The sequence below is a fragment of the Pocillopora damicornis genome, chromosome 14 (assembly GCF_964200805.1).
Source record: "Pocillopora damicornis chromosome 14, jaPocDami1.2, whole genome shotgun sequence".
Classification (NCBI taxonomy): domain Eukaryota; kingdom Metazoa; phylum Cnidaria; class Anthozoa; order Scleractinia; family Pocilloporidae; genus Pocillopora; species Pocillopora damicornis.
This window is the reverse complement of record NC_142683.1, coordinates 11668319-11683642: the sequence shown is the minus strand read 5'-3', so window position 1 is coordinate 11683642 and position 15324 is coordinate 11668319. Positions and strand designations below refer to the sequence as shown.

The following is a 15324-nucleotide window of genomic DNA, read 5'->3' as shown; positions in this document are numbered from 1 at the left end:
TGTTCTACCTAGAGTTAGTTCACCGTACGACAACAGAACGCAAACATTACCGGACGAATCTCCATAAACTGTTGTTCTCTCAAGATCCCATGGAGCAAACATTGAGAAATACAAACTAACTGAGCGAGATGCCATTAATATTTCCGCTGCATGAAGCAGTTTAAACAGGCATCTGAACAACTGTTACAAAAGCGTTTCGCTGTTCCTCTGTGTGAATGATTCACTGGATAATTAACTTGTGAAACTTAGACAAGGTACTCGAAGTGAGCTCTTTACGTGACTGTGACTTATGTTCTGGCGTGGTTGCGTTGTTGACACATGTTGTATTAAAAGCTTTGACATAAATTTTTCGTATGAGAATACATAAGGCCGGTTAAAAATGTAAAGGTTACAAAGATTTTGAATGAAAGGTCAGATCAAGAATGTAAAACATTTCAAAAAATGAGACGTTTTAGAGCCACTGTATTGAAAAACTACAGTGTACAAAGACAAATATTTTCTACCTTCTCCGTTAATACACCAATTTCAAACATAAACTTGAATGAATTCTGCTGACTGTCAACAACTTAACAGCTTTTTGGTATCCAGAAAATTTTTTCGGAAAAAATGTTACCTAGTCAGCACAGACAAAGGAATCAGACCCGATCTACTAGGTGGCTATTTGTAAAATGGACTGAAATGACTGTGAAACCAAAGAAACTCTTGCCACAGTGATGACTGCCTTTAAACTGGTTAAATTCATAAAGTTGGAGAAACCAAAGAAGTTTTCAAGTACTAAATAATAATCCTGTTTGATGGTTGTGTCATCTCTTTTAGTCTTTTATTCCTTGGTATTTTATCAGTGTTACATTTCTTCCAATGCAGTGCTCCATCTAAGACGATGTGACGCACATAAATTTTGCGCAAAAATTCGTACTGAAATATGGATGTTATATGAGAGAGTTACTCACTGATGTAAAAAGATAAATTGTCATATTGCATGCCCTCCGTCATCGAAATTGACATGTTAGGATATTGATGAAATTGACCTGCTACATTCACGCAATCAAATGCTGTTGTTATGACCGAAGGCAACAATATGGAGAGTTTTCTTTCAAATCATACCGATGATATTTTCTTAAACGCAGTAAAAACATAGCGTGCACAGTTCGATTAAAGGCGCTAGAGTCCTGGGCGTGATAATGTACCAGCGAAATTACCGGCTCGGCTGAAAATGGTTGAATACCTCTCCAAGCGATTTATATAATCCGATATAAACAAGAATACCTGTTTAAAGGATTAAATGCGCTTTCGTAGTTATTGAAACCAGTTTCGTATCTTTAAAGACCTTTAAACACCGATCATAATCACGCCGACGTTCTCTTAAAATAACATTGACTGCTTGTATCTGTGATAATTCGTGTTTTGTCAGGCATCTTGCCCAATGGATTATTAGCAAACATCATCGGTGCTCGTTTGACTCTATACGAGATTTAACCTGACTGAAACCATTCTACCCTAGCTCACTAACTTGGCACTGTATCAGGATATGGACACAAAGTAATAAGATTGGCAGAGACAGTTTTCTGGTGATTAGTTGTTAAAGCTTCGGATCATATTCCATCTTAATCATGCGATAATTGAATTATCGCCTTAGAGAAAACCGCATAAATCATAAACGAAGGAAATACTCGTGGGCAACAAGATATTTGCTGTTGTTGATTTTACATAGCTGTTTGAAAAGAAAATATCAGAAGAGCAGCACAATCTCGAGCAGGGTTCATTCGAACAACGGTCTAATGTAAAGTTAAACACCTTTATCTTTTCCATCTACATGAAAAACACACATGCAGTGATGGAGTGAGGAATTAATTAAGCCAAAGGATATATTAATACACGTGTGTGGCTGTGTAAATGAACATACGTGAATCTAATACCTTAAATGGGTGATAATTGACTCCCAATGGCCATCCGAGTAAACTCGACACCATAAGATATGAGATAAGCGAGTTACTTTCAAAGTGATTTCTTCACCGTAAATCGAAAATATATGCTGTTTTTACAAGGCTGTTCACTATCCTTTCCCTTTTTTCTCCAAATCAGCAGAACTCACGGTTCAGAGAAATTTAATTTCAGTGTCAACCAAGATAACTGGATTATAAACAACGGTATCTTTTACTAATCTGTGGGGATTGTGGGCGATATGAGAAACGTCCACAGCCCATTTTGCGTGCTATGCGTCTAACCCGTCCCATCTGTGAACACAGATATCAATCGAGACCATTCCTCAAAAAGCACTATTCAGGAAACACATTACGTATATATGTATATGTCTCCAATTGACAAAGAAAAGCTAAGATGATAAAAATCAACAAATCAACGCTAATGGAACTCGAAGTGACAATCAACAACGTAGTGTCATTTTTAGCTCCCCGTGGGCCATTGAAGATCGACATCTGATGAACCTCTTTGTCTTTGCTATCTTCGCAACCCATAGCTTTACAAACTTCTCGTTGACCAGCTAACAACGGCAACTTAGCTAAAGCACGAGTTTTAAATTGGATTACCTTGCAAAGAACAACATGGCGTCGTTCAGAATTGACGATATTTTAGCTCGACCACAGGTATCCCGGTCCCAAACTGGCAGTGGAATTGGCGCATCAACCCCGATACCAAATTATCAACAGTTAAGCTTTGGCGTAGACCAAATACTCGCAAGACACGAAACGGAACAAAGAGAAAGACTACCTGTGTTAGGTAAGAAAGATAAGAAGAAACTTAAAATCTTGATGCGACCAACTCGCTATCTTGCGCTTGTTTCGCGGACGGTTTGTTTTCCGATTTATCCGAGATTACTTATTTTTTTACAGCCTTATGTGGCAGATACTAAGTGTGTTTCATACGTAAAAAGTCTCATAAAACATTTATGGTTTTATTTAAAATGGGTAGATTTTTAAACAGCTTGGCTCGACACTAGATCGCAACAGACAAGCGATAAACTTTTACGTCTCTGATTTTATCTCGCTGACCGTGAGGTATATTAACAAAAGGAAAAATTGTATGTTTATAACTGCCTTCTGCTTCGCCAACCGCAGAGGAAAATATGGTCGATTAGAACCTCAATTATCGTAAGTTATCCACTCCCGTTTTCGATCAATAATAACACTTTATGATTGTGCATTTGTGTAGTTAAAAGCTTTCGATTTAAGCAGCGCGGGAACAGAGCATGGAATATTACGAACAGCTTCTCAACCTAGTCAGCTCGAGCAATCTGTTTCTTTGCAAAGTAGAACACAATGCGACACTTAATTAAAGAAATACCAAAGCATGTTTAAAAGAGTCGAAAGAAGAATATTAAATTAATTGTTTTCCAAGCTTATCTTTTCCCTTTTATCACATATTACTGCAGGTGAGCAAGGCAAGGCCTAGGCACCAATGTTATTTCGCGTTTATGTTTATTTGTGAAATGATCAGACAGCCGAGTTGCCATTCAAATATCTCATGGCCCTTTCGCTCGTTGATGTTTTCATCCTGTAGCGGTTTTTGAGCACAGCGCGCTCTCGACTGCTTACACTTGATCGTTATAATCTAACACGCTGTGCCCGGTTTCTGAAGCCGATCAAACAACGGAAACGACAACGTATCTATTGTATCAAAGATATATTTACGGAAGTTGCGCCCTTGTACGAATAAAACTATTGAAGTGGTTGACGCTCAGAGAGAAGGGTGAAAATTTGTTTTTGTCTTTGTCAGCAAATAGGTCGAACATTGCGGGCATGGCGAGCACTTTACAACTTTTATTTTCGCAATGACCCGTTATCTTCACTAAATGGTGTAAATAGTATCCCTAGTTTATGATTAAACAAAATCAATCTTTCAGCCTGAAAAATCGCTGTTGAGTATTCTGTCTCTGTAAATAGCAAATAGGACAGGAAGGTTGCTTAACCTAGGAAACGGTAGTAGCTGATGTTGTGACTCTTAATTCAACGCCTATCTTAGGTTTGAAATAAATTCCAACCACACTGAGCATCTGTAGTTAACACTGATTAGATCTGTTCCTGCTTCTATGTACAATTGTCGAGCGGATCTGACATGGGGTAACAGCAATAACCATTTCTGGTGTCACACGCATTTCCTATAGCTAGAACATTTGCGTTGATGTGAAAATCGCTTTGTTTCCGTGATATGTACGGCACAGTAGACCAAAAAAGGCTCGGATTATATGCTACAATCGAAACAACAACTCAGAAGTTCTTTCTTTTCTGATCGTGCCTCTGAAAAAATCGACCATGAAGAACAGGGGCGCTAACCATACAAGAGAAAAAACATCAATTTTCTGACAAACGTCTCGGGTTTTGGGATTTTGGTTATAATAACAACGCGTCTTATGGGGCTGCACTAAGACGCCCTCTAGTTTTACGCTACTCAAAGGGATCCTCATTATTGGAGAAAAATTTTAAGGTGCGAGTTATCTTTAAAGAAATTGGCTCGATGGATAGACCTTGAAGTTTATAATTGTCTATTTGTCAAAGAAGGGGGTTGTTTCATTAAATCTGGTTATGTGATGGTTACTTATGAAAACTGATGAGACATCTACAGTCAGTTAACGTAACAGGAAAAGACAACACTGAATTTTCGTGAGATTAACTGGGTTACAATTGTTCATGGGAAATGAGAGGAGAAAAACTCTTTGAAAGAGAAATGGAGAAAGAGTAAAGATATAGGCCTTTGCACAGATGTTATTGCAGAGATATGTCGAAACATTGGAGTATCAATAACCAAAAGCGATCGAATTCGCCTTTCGTTAAGAAGCTGAATTGTTACAAAAGAATTTGTTAGCTTTTTGATAATAACTGTACCATGTGTTTTCTATTTAACATTCTACTGGTTTCAAATCGATTTGTTACCAAACTATGGGTACATAGAATATGTACATAGCAAGCTGTGAAAGGAATTTCTTTGGTGTATTAGTACATTCTCATGATAAGTTCAATTATACTTGGTCAAAATTACTTCATTGTGGTTATTTCCCTCTGTACACCACAACATGCCGCCTTTCGAAGGCCAACTGAACACGTTAAGTAGAAGAATCAAGCACAAACCCGTACGAAATATTTGTCCCGCGATACAAGACTGTGCAACATGTACGTGTAATTTACAACAAGTGAATCAGTATTAGCTGTCTTTTCTATGAAAACATATCTTTATATGTTTAATTGGTAAACTTATCGACCCGTAATACATTGTTTCCTTGTCGATTTAATGCCAACGTGTTTACGAATGATTTTTGAGATAACTAACATATTCTGTCTGCAGAAAGAATGGCACACATTTTTCAGACTTTTCTCAATTCTTAGGGCTTCAAACAAATGTAGAGAAAGATATAAACGATTGACTTTTTGGGATAGATTCTAGAAAATACCTCTTTTTGACTATTTTTTATGTCTTCAGATATTAGAGCCTGAAATTATTTTAAATTTTACCTCCAGGACAGTACTTTTTTTGTATCTGTATACAGCTTTTGCTGAATAGAGGGGCGAATAAAATTTGCAAATCCTCCTTCAAGGTATCCGAGGCACAGTTATATGTCATTTGAAAACTTTCGATGGGAGATTTTGTAAGACTCTCGATGTTTTTTGTGTATCATCATGACTATTATCATCATGAACATGTTCTGTTGTTTCGTTCCTTCGTGCACAAAAATTAATTACTCCTCAATCTCTCCGACCATCTTTCAAGTCCTTTTAAGTCATGTTTCTTCTTTAAACGCTTTTTTCGTTGTGTTGAAGAGTATCATATTAATGACATCCTTTTAGCTATATATCATAATGGTTTAGATTTGTTTTTATAAAATAAAACATGTTTCATGTTAAAGGGGCTTTTAATCTCTTTTTCTTCATTCTTTTTTTAAAAAGTATGAGAAAAAACCCTCTACAGATTTGAACTCCAACAAGAAACTTGGTTCAACTATAAAAGATCTAAGAAAGGTTTACTGGATAGGCGAACATGTGGCAAGAGTTAAATAATAATTTTGTTTTCTTGTTTTTTATATAAGAATGATGTCAATTTTTTTGAGTTGTAAATCCGTTTAGTCCAGAAAAGACCTTTTGAATACTTTTCCTCAAGAGTAGGGTTACAAAAATCGGAAATGAGAACTTGAAAATCTCTAGAAGTGTACACCCCGAGGACAATGGCTCTGAAAAACACGGTTACTGCATTTCATTTCCCCTTCCATTCAGAAATGGCAGCTGCTTTTGGTTTAGATTTATCACTTTTACTATGGTTATTTAGGCTACTAGAGCGGACACTTGTTAGTCTCATTTGCACAAATAAAATTAGCAATAAAGAGTTGACGAAAGCTGAGTCCTTGCTGGGTACCAAGATTCCGAGGAAAACCAAACCTTTTCGAACTGTCTCTGTGGCTTCTGAGATGAAAGATGCTCCGGATTTTTCGCCTGACATGTTCAAGTGGTTGCAAAACGAAGGACATTTTTGTTGTCGGTGTATTGCATTTCTAACCAAACGCAAAGGTTTTATGTCTCCAAAAAGCTGTCATGCATTAGACAAAGGACCACGCCTTGTTCTGCCTCAAAACAAAACTTAAATACACAAATCATCTTAGGCGATCAGCTAGAAATGGATTAGACGCTAATTCCTTTGTAGTCGATGGTGATGATCACCTTTTCCAAGAAAGTTGAGAGAATGAAGTGCAAGATGAGTGAAATCAAGAGAGACAGATTCAACAAAGGCCATACAATGGAGGCGCGCCAATAGATTGAATCGGTTTTCTAAAATCCATTTGCTTATTTGTGTTGCTTTGTTATATGAATGCGATAAAAGCTCAAATGGACATCATTCGTCACCAGATCGGAAAGACAAATATTTTTACTACATAACAAAAACTATTCTGGATTTCAAAACTCACAAAGAACTATTAATAGAGTCAACGTTACTCACAAGATCTTTCAATCTAGCGTGAGAAAGTTTGTCCAAATGACAAGATCAGGTATTTTGTGTCAAACTTGTCTGATTTCTTGTACCAAGAATGGCCACCCAATTAGACGAAATGTTTCTGTTTTATCATAAGTCGCACGAAAATCCAAAGCCGTTTATAAGAATTTGAAAGGTTACAATTATGCTTAAGAGAAAGCTTTTGATGTCAATGGGACACGTGTTTTGGAGACTGAAAGACACGTTTCGGGGGACTTTCGAAAAACAAATTTCATTTCAGTGGGTAACACGGATAAAGTGACACTAATGGACTAGTGACAATATAATGTCCAGTATCATTGTAATTGCTTGAAGAGCTAGACAGTAGCTAATGAAAGCAGTTGACTTGTAAGTTTAACTTCTACTATCGCGAGTCTTTGTTCATTAAATGAAAATAAAACACCAGCCTAATTGCAAACAATATGGTTAACACAAGAACGATTGAACAATTAGCACAGCATTAGCACAATGAAGCAGCAATTAGTCACTAATATCAGCACATTTTTGACCTCGAATTGTTTATTTTATTTAAAAGAGAGCATTTCAAATTATCACGTGTCATAAAACTTCAACCATGTTTCAGATATTCCTTACAGTATATAGATCCTAAAGCCAACGCCATCTGCCTTGGTTGACCAGAACTTCGATAGGAAAAACAAGATATGAAACACGATTTATATTTTTGAGGGGGGAGGGGGTTTTTTGAAATGCACATCTGGATGGAATTTGTTATATTATCATTATCATGATCGTTTTCCCACGTTCTCCCACACACGGAGATAAAATTATGTTTTAGATCGAGAAAAAAATTATTTATCTGCCATTATGACCCACATGTGATTGATTATTTCATTAGTAACGGAAAAATAACAATAAATATTTCTTCTTGATACGAGTACCACATATATGACTAATGCGTTTTGTGATGATTCACAGCCGGCGAACGTTGATTATAGTATTCACTTTAACGACATGAAACATGAAGCGAGCGGGATTCCACTTTCATTGCTGAAAAACAGCTAATGCTGTTTGATTTCGGGACCATGTATCACGGTTTTCTATTTCTTGACGTGTGTTAACGTAAAATGACTTTTTCAACTGTTTGAGATGATTTCTACGTGTGGGTGTTTTTGAGAGAGATCTCTTTCGTAGTTTGAAGGTAAGGTCACTTGTGAAGAACAGCAGAAACGAGAACTCTATTTTAATGGCCACGATGAGCAGGATGTAATCTGGCAGACGTGACCTATACAAACCATCCTGTAAGACACAATAAACAGTACAAAATGACAGTACTACATGATCACACTCTAAGTTTTCTTGTTCTCATAGATGTAAACATTTTAACAACTTTTACGTAGCTTTGCTGGAGTAGTGTCAGTTTACAAATGAACTGCTTGTAAACATGGGTTCATCAGAAGAGTAAAAAACGTAGCAACAACGTAACCTCGGTGTCTATGAATTAAGTTTTTTGGCATCTAATTGAGACACTTAAAGCCTAAGTAAATCTAGGTAATAACGTTTTCACTGGGGTGATTAAAAACAATCTTAACTCTTCATTTGAATGCAGACAACCGGAAATTTCTAATCACGCGCAGCAGTGATAAAATCACATAAAAGTTCGGCAAGAAAACTTTAATTTCAATGCAGTGATCGCTAGTTGGATTTTCATTGATATAATAAAGGGTCATCTTCGATTCAAAACAATACAATAAAAAGTATCATATGGGAGAGCTTCTCAATGGCTTTCATTAAATTGGTAACATACTTAGTTTTTATGCACACAGGCATACACATTTCAATTGGGAGTACCTTGTACACTATAACAGACGCCACACGAAAGTACAGCTCTATCGCTTTCACTTGCATAATCACACACTAAGTTTTCATCTAGAGATTTAAAAGTTGAAGTCACCTTTTACAGCGTAGTAAACATTACCACGTGAAAGTACAGCTTTTCTTTTGAATGGTCTCAGTAAGGGCTTAGGGCTAAGCTTCATCTACCAACTGAAGGGTGGAAGTATCCTGTGATGTATTGTCCGCAGAATTACAAATCAGAATACAAGCATGCAAGTTGTATGGTTGAATACTCTATATAAGAAAACCACTATGAAAGAAACTTGAAGATTTTCATTTACGATGTTTCTTAGAGTACATTGTGAAACGCTGTGAATAATATACAAGGATAGAGCTTTTGGTTCAACTTACAAGTTATCAAACAGGAAATCTCTGTGTAATGTATCTAGTTCCATGGCGTATATTCTTTGAAACGTTTTAAGGGGCGAGTTTCTTATCTTCTTAGACGAAATAACAATTTAGGTGTGACTTTGCGAAGGTAGTGATATTAAGCAATGAATGATTGTTTCGTTTCATTGGTTTCCTCTTGAGGAAACATCAAGCAATTGCCCAGGGGATATCTTGCGGAGATGTCAATGAATAGTTATGACTCAATTACCACACCATTTATACTAATATAAAAACATAAAAAGTTAACTACCGAATGCTAGTTTGTTTTCTGGGGGCACACTGTGTTAAATCTACAACCTGATTTTTTATGGTTTTTCCCGACGCTCATATGAATGACTTAAGTAAGTCCTCTGAAACTCTGGATTAAGTCAGAATTATGATCTTTTTGCAAAACCTATTTACCTATTCATGGTTGAGTTCCGCCGAATAAGCTTTCACTTGACTTGAAAACCTAACCTTGCCATTTTTATCCTCCACTAAGGAAACTGCTCTTTAATGTCACTGGCTCTATAAATTGTATGAATGTAAACCATATAGACTCCAGTCCGGTTTCAGACTTTTGGAGATATCGCAAAGCTACCTGATCTCACCTTCCGTAAGATAAGGCTGAGATCTTTCTCTTCGAATAAAAATTCATAGTGGACATACACCCTCTGTGTTTGATTCATTATTCACACCGGTCGATAAGAAACACTACCTTATTGTATAGTATAAAGATGTTTCTAGTCAAGAGATTTTAAGCAGGTCATAATCTTTGCTTCTAAAATAAAGGAATTTTTAACATAAATTCTAAGCACCCTCAAATATGGAGCTCCTCAGTTCAATGTAAATACTCTAACCTTTTCTCTTTCATAATTTAAGGATGTAATTTAGAATGATCCTATCTCTGAGGTATTAATTATTACTTTTTATGAATAGTTTGGTGATTTTTTTAAAACATATTGGATGTCTAGTCTGTAGTTAAACTGTTATACCTACTTGGTCATTAAATTACAGTAAATACATGAGGCAAATCCAAGGGAAATCAGTTTTGCTTCGAGTTGGCAGGGAATTCGAGTTACCGACGGTTCGAGTTATCGGGACTCATCTTACTAATTTAATGTTACTAGTCGTTGGTATATGATGCTGCTATTTCTTTGCAATCAGATTTTTATTGGAAATAATTAATAAGTAGTAATCTGCCTCTTGTAATGCCAGTAGTTGCAGTAATAAATGCAGTCTTGTTTTATTACTTCCTCCTTTTCCGTGTAGATGTAGATTTGTGCCGGGGGGGGGGGGGGCGGTTTTCGTTTTTTACTATCCTTTTCCTTTTATCGAACGAGTAAGTTAGAACCGTTTTGACGACCTGCAATTTATTTTGTTTTCAGATATTTGTATCAGTTGGTTGCCTGGCTCGGCTAGCCATTTCTAAGTTTTCTAAGCAGCCAGGAATCTTATTTAATTTTCGCGTAGGTTAGGCGTGAAAAGTACAAGTAAATATTGGAATGGTTGTTGATATTGCAGTGGCTCTTTTTGGTGTTGTCGCTGTTCAGTTTTGACTCGGTCACAGCTTGAATTGACCCAAAAAGAGTAAGATAGATCATAAATATTAAGCTGCTTTTCTTTCAGGTGCTTACCCATTGGTTCCTAGCGCATGTGATCACTTACACGCCACTTATTGGGCTTCACCTTATTTAGCTACGCATGCGCAGCCTTTACTTTGTGGATCGCTCCTTCATTCAAATTGTGAAGCTTGCTACAGCCATACTCCATACTCGTACAGCTCATTAACAGGTGAGATAGAGTGCTTAGCTTTTAAATTATAAAACAGTTTAATACCAAAGTATTCATAACCGCCAATCAGATCAAATGAATATCATAAGGAGCTGATGAGGACTAAAAGTAAAAACAAACATCCTTTCTAATCCTTTGAACCCTGAGAAAGACTGGTATCTAGTTTATCCGTATAGTATCACCCCTGAATCACATTTAGGTCACGAAAGTAAAGGAAATGATCACTAGCTTGAAGATGCTCTTGACTATCAGACAAATTCTCCTTGTAAGCATCTAGGAAATTATGGAGAAAAGTATTGAGATTATGGTGGTTAAAGCACAGGGGACCGCGAGTGACCGAGGTGCAATTGGTGCCGGTTCACTTTCAAGGTTACGCGAGAGGGTAACGTGAGTTTTAGGGATCGATCGCTATGAGAACGATCCCCAATATTTACGTCAAATAGAGAGGACCTATTACTTGATGGGTGGGCGGCCAGTTTATCGAGCTACCTTCAAAATGGCGGCACATTTGAAGAAAATTTTTGAAATTCTAGTTTAACAAAACGTGGGCAGTAAAGTCATTTGAAATATACTTTTCAGTAATGGAGAGAGAAATTACACGGTTTCCATTGCGTAGTTCTCTTTAAAATTTCTAGAATTATGGTATCTTCCTTTGCTAATGTTGATAGCAGTGAGGCCATGTGGCCGTGTGACTGGGTGGCCGAGTAGCACATAAGTCAGTCTGGTGGTCTCGGGTTCAAGTAATCCACCCTGCTAGCCACTGGATTTGTTCTCGGTTGCCCCGAATTCAACTCCTCGGCTGCTCTCTGTAAATAGCTAACTGGTCCGCCTCTTGTCAGTGGGTTTATTAAACACTATTTTTTTATGTTCATTTACGATGTTTAGTTACAGTTCGTTTGAATTTTGGGGCTTAGATGATACTAACTTCATGTAAATCTGGTTTATCCCAGTAGAATAAGGTGCAGTGTCATTATTCATAAACACGGGTTGGACAGTTGTTGGTACTTTTAGGCTGAGGTTCTTGAGTTGTTTCTTGACATAATTATCCAACCCGTGTTCGTTAGCCGTATATTTAACTGAGACCTAAAGGTAGAAGAGAAAAACCCACAGATCATAAACCAACAACTCGTTGTTTATCGTTTTCAATATGACCTGCGTGATGCAGATTATGTAGGCTATACGCGCAGACACTTACACATGCGTGTGGACAGACATAAACAACGGTAATCCTTTATGTAGAAACACCACCAAGACAAATATGACTAGGTCCCTGAAGATCTACTGAGGAGCTTCGATGTTCTAAAGAAATGCAAAAAGTTAATTCGATTACTTAGTGCACGAGATGTTGTTCATCAGAGAACTAAAACCAACTCTGAACGTGCAATCCGACTCACTCCGTGTTAAAGTATTTCAGTAATTTAATCTCACATTCTTTATCATGTAAATTTATTGCGGTTATAAGTACTCGCAGAATTCCTAATCCTAACGCTTACCTTGACAATGGCGTCATGAAGATTCCGAAACGTCGGTTCACATCGCTACTGTTTACGTGTTTATGTATAACAAGATGTTTATCGGCAAGAGTTATTATTATCATTTTAATTTCATCATCGTCATTACTATTATCATTGCTATTATTGTTATTTTCATTATTATTATACACAAGGCTTTCTTTCTCCTTTGATTATTGGCAGGCATGTATGGCGAATATGGCACCTCTGTTCTTAACAAAACGATACCAGGCCAAGTCTTACCCGGCCAACCAAAGCCGAGGAAACCAAGGAGGCCTTGGACAAGGGCAGTGTTTTCTAATCTTCAGAGGAAGGGACTGGAAAAACGCTTCCAGCTTCAGAAATATTTAACAAAAGCCGATCGACATCAGCTGGCATCTATGTTGGGGTTGTCTGACAACCAAGTGAAAGTCTGGTTTCAAAACAGGCGAATGAAATGGAGACAAGAAGCGAGAGAGACAATAACAACCGGCAGTCCTGAGGAAGGTTCAGATAAGCAAGACCAATAGTTTACAGTCCCTCACGGTCGTAATATTTTAAAGCTCAAGGAAGAGAAGACCGAAAAATCATCTCTTCACCGAGAAATGAAATAAATTAGTTACGGATGAAAATATGTATCCGAAGTTAGTTAAACAGGAGTTTAATTTATTAGGTGATAAATTTATCATCTTTGTGTAAAAAGGTTTAGAAATGCTTGACGTGAATTCCAATGGCCCGTTTCTCGTATGTCCTGATGGTAACCGGCCTCAAAAAACTGTATTTTTTTTTACTTGTTTACATTTAGGTTCGAGACATTAGTAGTTGTGATATTCCATGAAAATATCAGGAACGAAACAGAATGCACTGGTATTTGAGTTCAGACCAGCTGCTCTGTTCCTTCATAGACCTAGATTTTAAAATGAGGTCTCGTGCTAATAAAGTAACCAGGACCTCGAGAAAGGCCCCAGGTCCGGTAACTTGGTTAAGTTCATTTTAATCCACGGACGATTAACCATGCATTCTTAATCAGAGGGTTTCAGAGTTTTCTCAAGGCTTTGCAACCTTCTTGTTTCTACGAGGAGATTCTTTATATTTTAAAATAATTTTGATAAACATTCTACTGTTCGCAACTCGAAAGCGAGGCTACTTGGTAAACTAGTTGGTAAACTTTTTATCGTGTTTAGTTTTATGGTTACTTCTATTACATGATCAATCCCTTTGTAAAATCTTTGAACTCAAGAGCTTTTGCTTCGCAATGAAAGAAGCAATCATATGACATCTGGTGCCACGTGCAAAAAAGGTGCCAAACACGAAATTCAAACATCAAAATTGATGGCATTTGTTAAAAGGCATATACATACATTAGTTCAATGCTTAAAAATATTGTTTACGCTTTCGTGATTCGTCATAATTTTTAGGAGGCTTTTCTGTCAGAGAAAAGCATGCTTTTAAAGTAAATTGATGCAGAGATACGTCAGAACTTTCTAGGATAAATGAAAATTAGAAGGATGATCATGATGTTGACTTTAGGACTGTAAAATGAGATAAATTTACATGAAATGTCACCAACAAAATAAAGAAAAAAAAAACTAAGAGATAAGAGACTTAAGACACAGATATAACGAGTTCAAGTGAAAATAATGGTGTCCAGATATTTGTAACCTTTTTTGAACTTCCTTCAAAGAGAAGGCGAACACAAATTATCAGAGCACTGACTCGCTTATAGAGAGAGGGATAGGGTGATTCACAGAGAGTGTAATTGATAAATTTGAAATTTTAGCATGAATTTTGCAATCTAAAACTGACAGTGGTGTTCATCCTCCTAGTTCATCTTTTACTGTGATCTCCGCTTCAAAGTCACTTCGACGCAAAAGAATATTCGCCACACAAAATTTGTTTTATGCCACACATGAGCACAATACATTTCTCATAGTTTAAGGATAAAGGTGAAATATTGTCCGAAGAAAGCTGTGTTTTTAAATTAAGTGCATCACCGATCTTAAAGTCGCATATACTCCTCTTGATTGCCGGTCACGACAAGTGAAACTGACTACTCTTCGTTCATTGCCTTTCTGACTGAGAAATCTTTTTAGGATCAGTTCTGTCTGAAGGAAAACATCTATGGGAAAAGCTTCGCAATTTTGTCGACAAATGTCCTTTTCGAATCGCTCATAGAAGCATATTGGCTATCGACGAGATTTTCATTTTCAAAAACTGGTTCGTTATTTTAAACTTTTCTAAACTTTTCATCTACAATGTAAATAAAAAAAAAAATTGAAGCTTGAGGGGGAAAATTTGGCGCACCTTATAAATTCGATTTGTGACAGGCCACCCAAGCCACCCGCTATGCTGTAAATGAAGTTTCTCTAATTATATTAAAAAAGGAACTAAAAGGAGAAGTTTAAAGTTGCTTTTGATAAACTCTTACATCAGTGAAAGCTTTTCGTTTAATATTGAAAAGAGTTCAATCACATACTTTACTAGCGATTCGTATTTAGTTCAGTTAAGCAAGAAGCAAGAGGCGCCCTTTCAAAGGAGTGCATTGATCAACATAAGGTATTTTAACGAACAGGAAATAATAAATGGTCGTCACATTATGAATTTAAAAGTCTTCTTTATTTCATATAATTTATATCAGTGTCAAAGAGAACCGATATGGAGGTGTGAATCTGTTAGTTCCTAAAAAAATAACAGTCACTTAAAGATTTTGGCTTCGGCACTTTTTTCCTTCCTTCTTGTTTACATACTTGGTGTGGTTTGGGGATGTCGGCCGTTTTTTGTGCATTCGAGATAAGGAAAATTCATGATAACAAGCGAAAAAAAATTCGTTGAGTACCCAAATTCGAGA

At 36.8% G+C, this 15324-nt stretch overlaps 1 protein-coding gene across 1 annotated transcript; it reads left to right on the top strand.

The window, feature by feature from the left end:
- The first annotated feature begins 2174 nt into the window (after positions 1-2174).
- On the top strand, positions 2175-15084 carry LOC113682751 (H2.0-like homeobox protein). The gene is made up of 3 exons (XM_027199932.2): positions 2175-2736; positions 10822-10986; positions 12681-15084. Exons 1-3 carry the CDS (start codon positions 2562-2564, stop codon positions 13004-13006), a joined length of 666 nt encoding a protein of 221 aa, XP_027055733.2. The 5' UTR covers positions 2175-2561; the 3' UTR covers positions 13007-15084.
- Positions 15085-15324: the final 240 nt, after the last annotated feature.

Bases quoted from the DNA above. Each gene is read 5' to 3' on its own strand.
- LOC113682751 (XM_027199932.2), top strand. From the start codon at position 2,562: ATGGCGTCGTTCAGAATTGACGATATTTTAGCTCGACCACAGGTATCC. The intron at 2,737-10,821 runs GTAAGAAAGATA...CTTTTCTTTCAG, and splicing joins AGAAAGACTACCTGTGTTAG to GTGCTTACCCATTGGTTCCT. The intron at 10,987-12,680 runs GTGAGATAGAGT...GATTATTGGCAG, and splicing joins CTCGTACAGCTCATTAACAG to GCATGTATGGCGAATATGGC.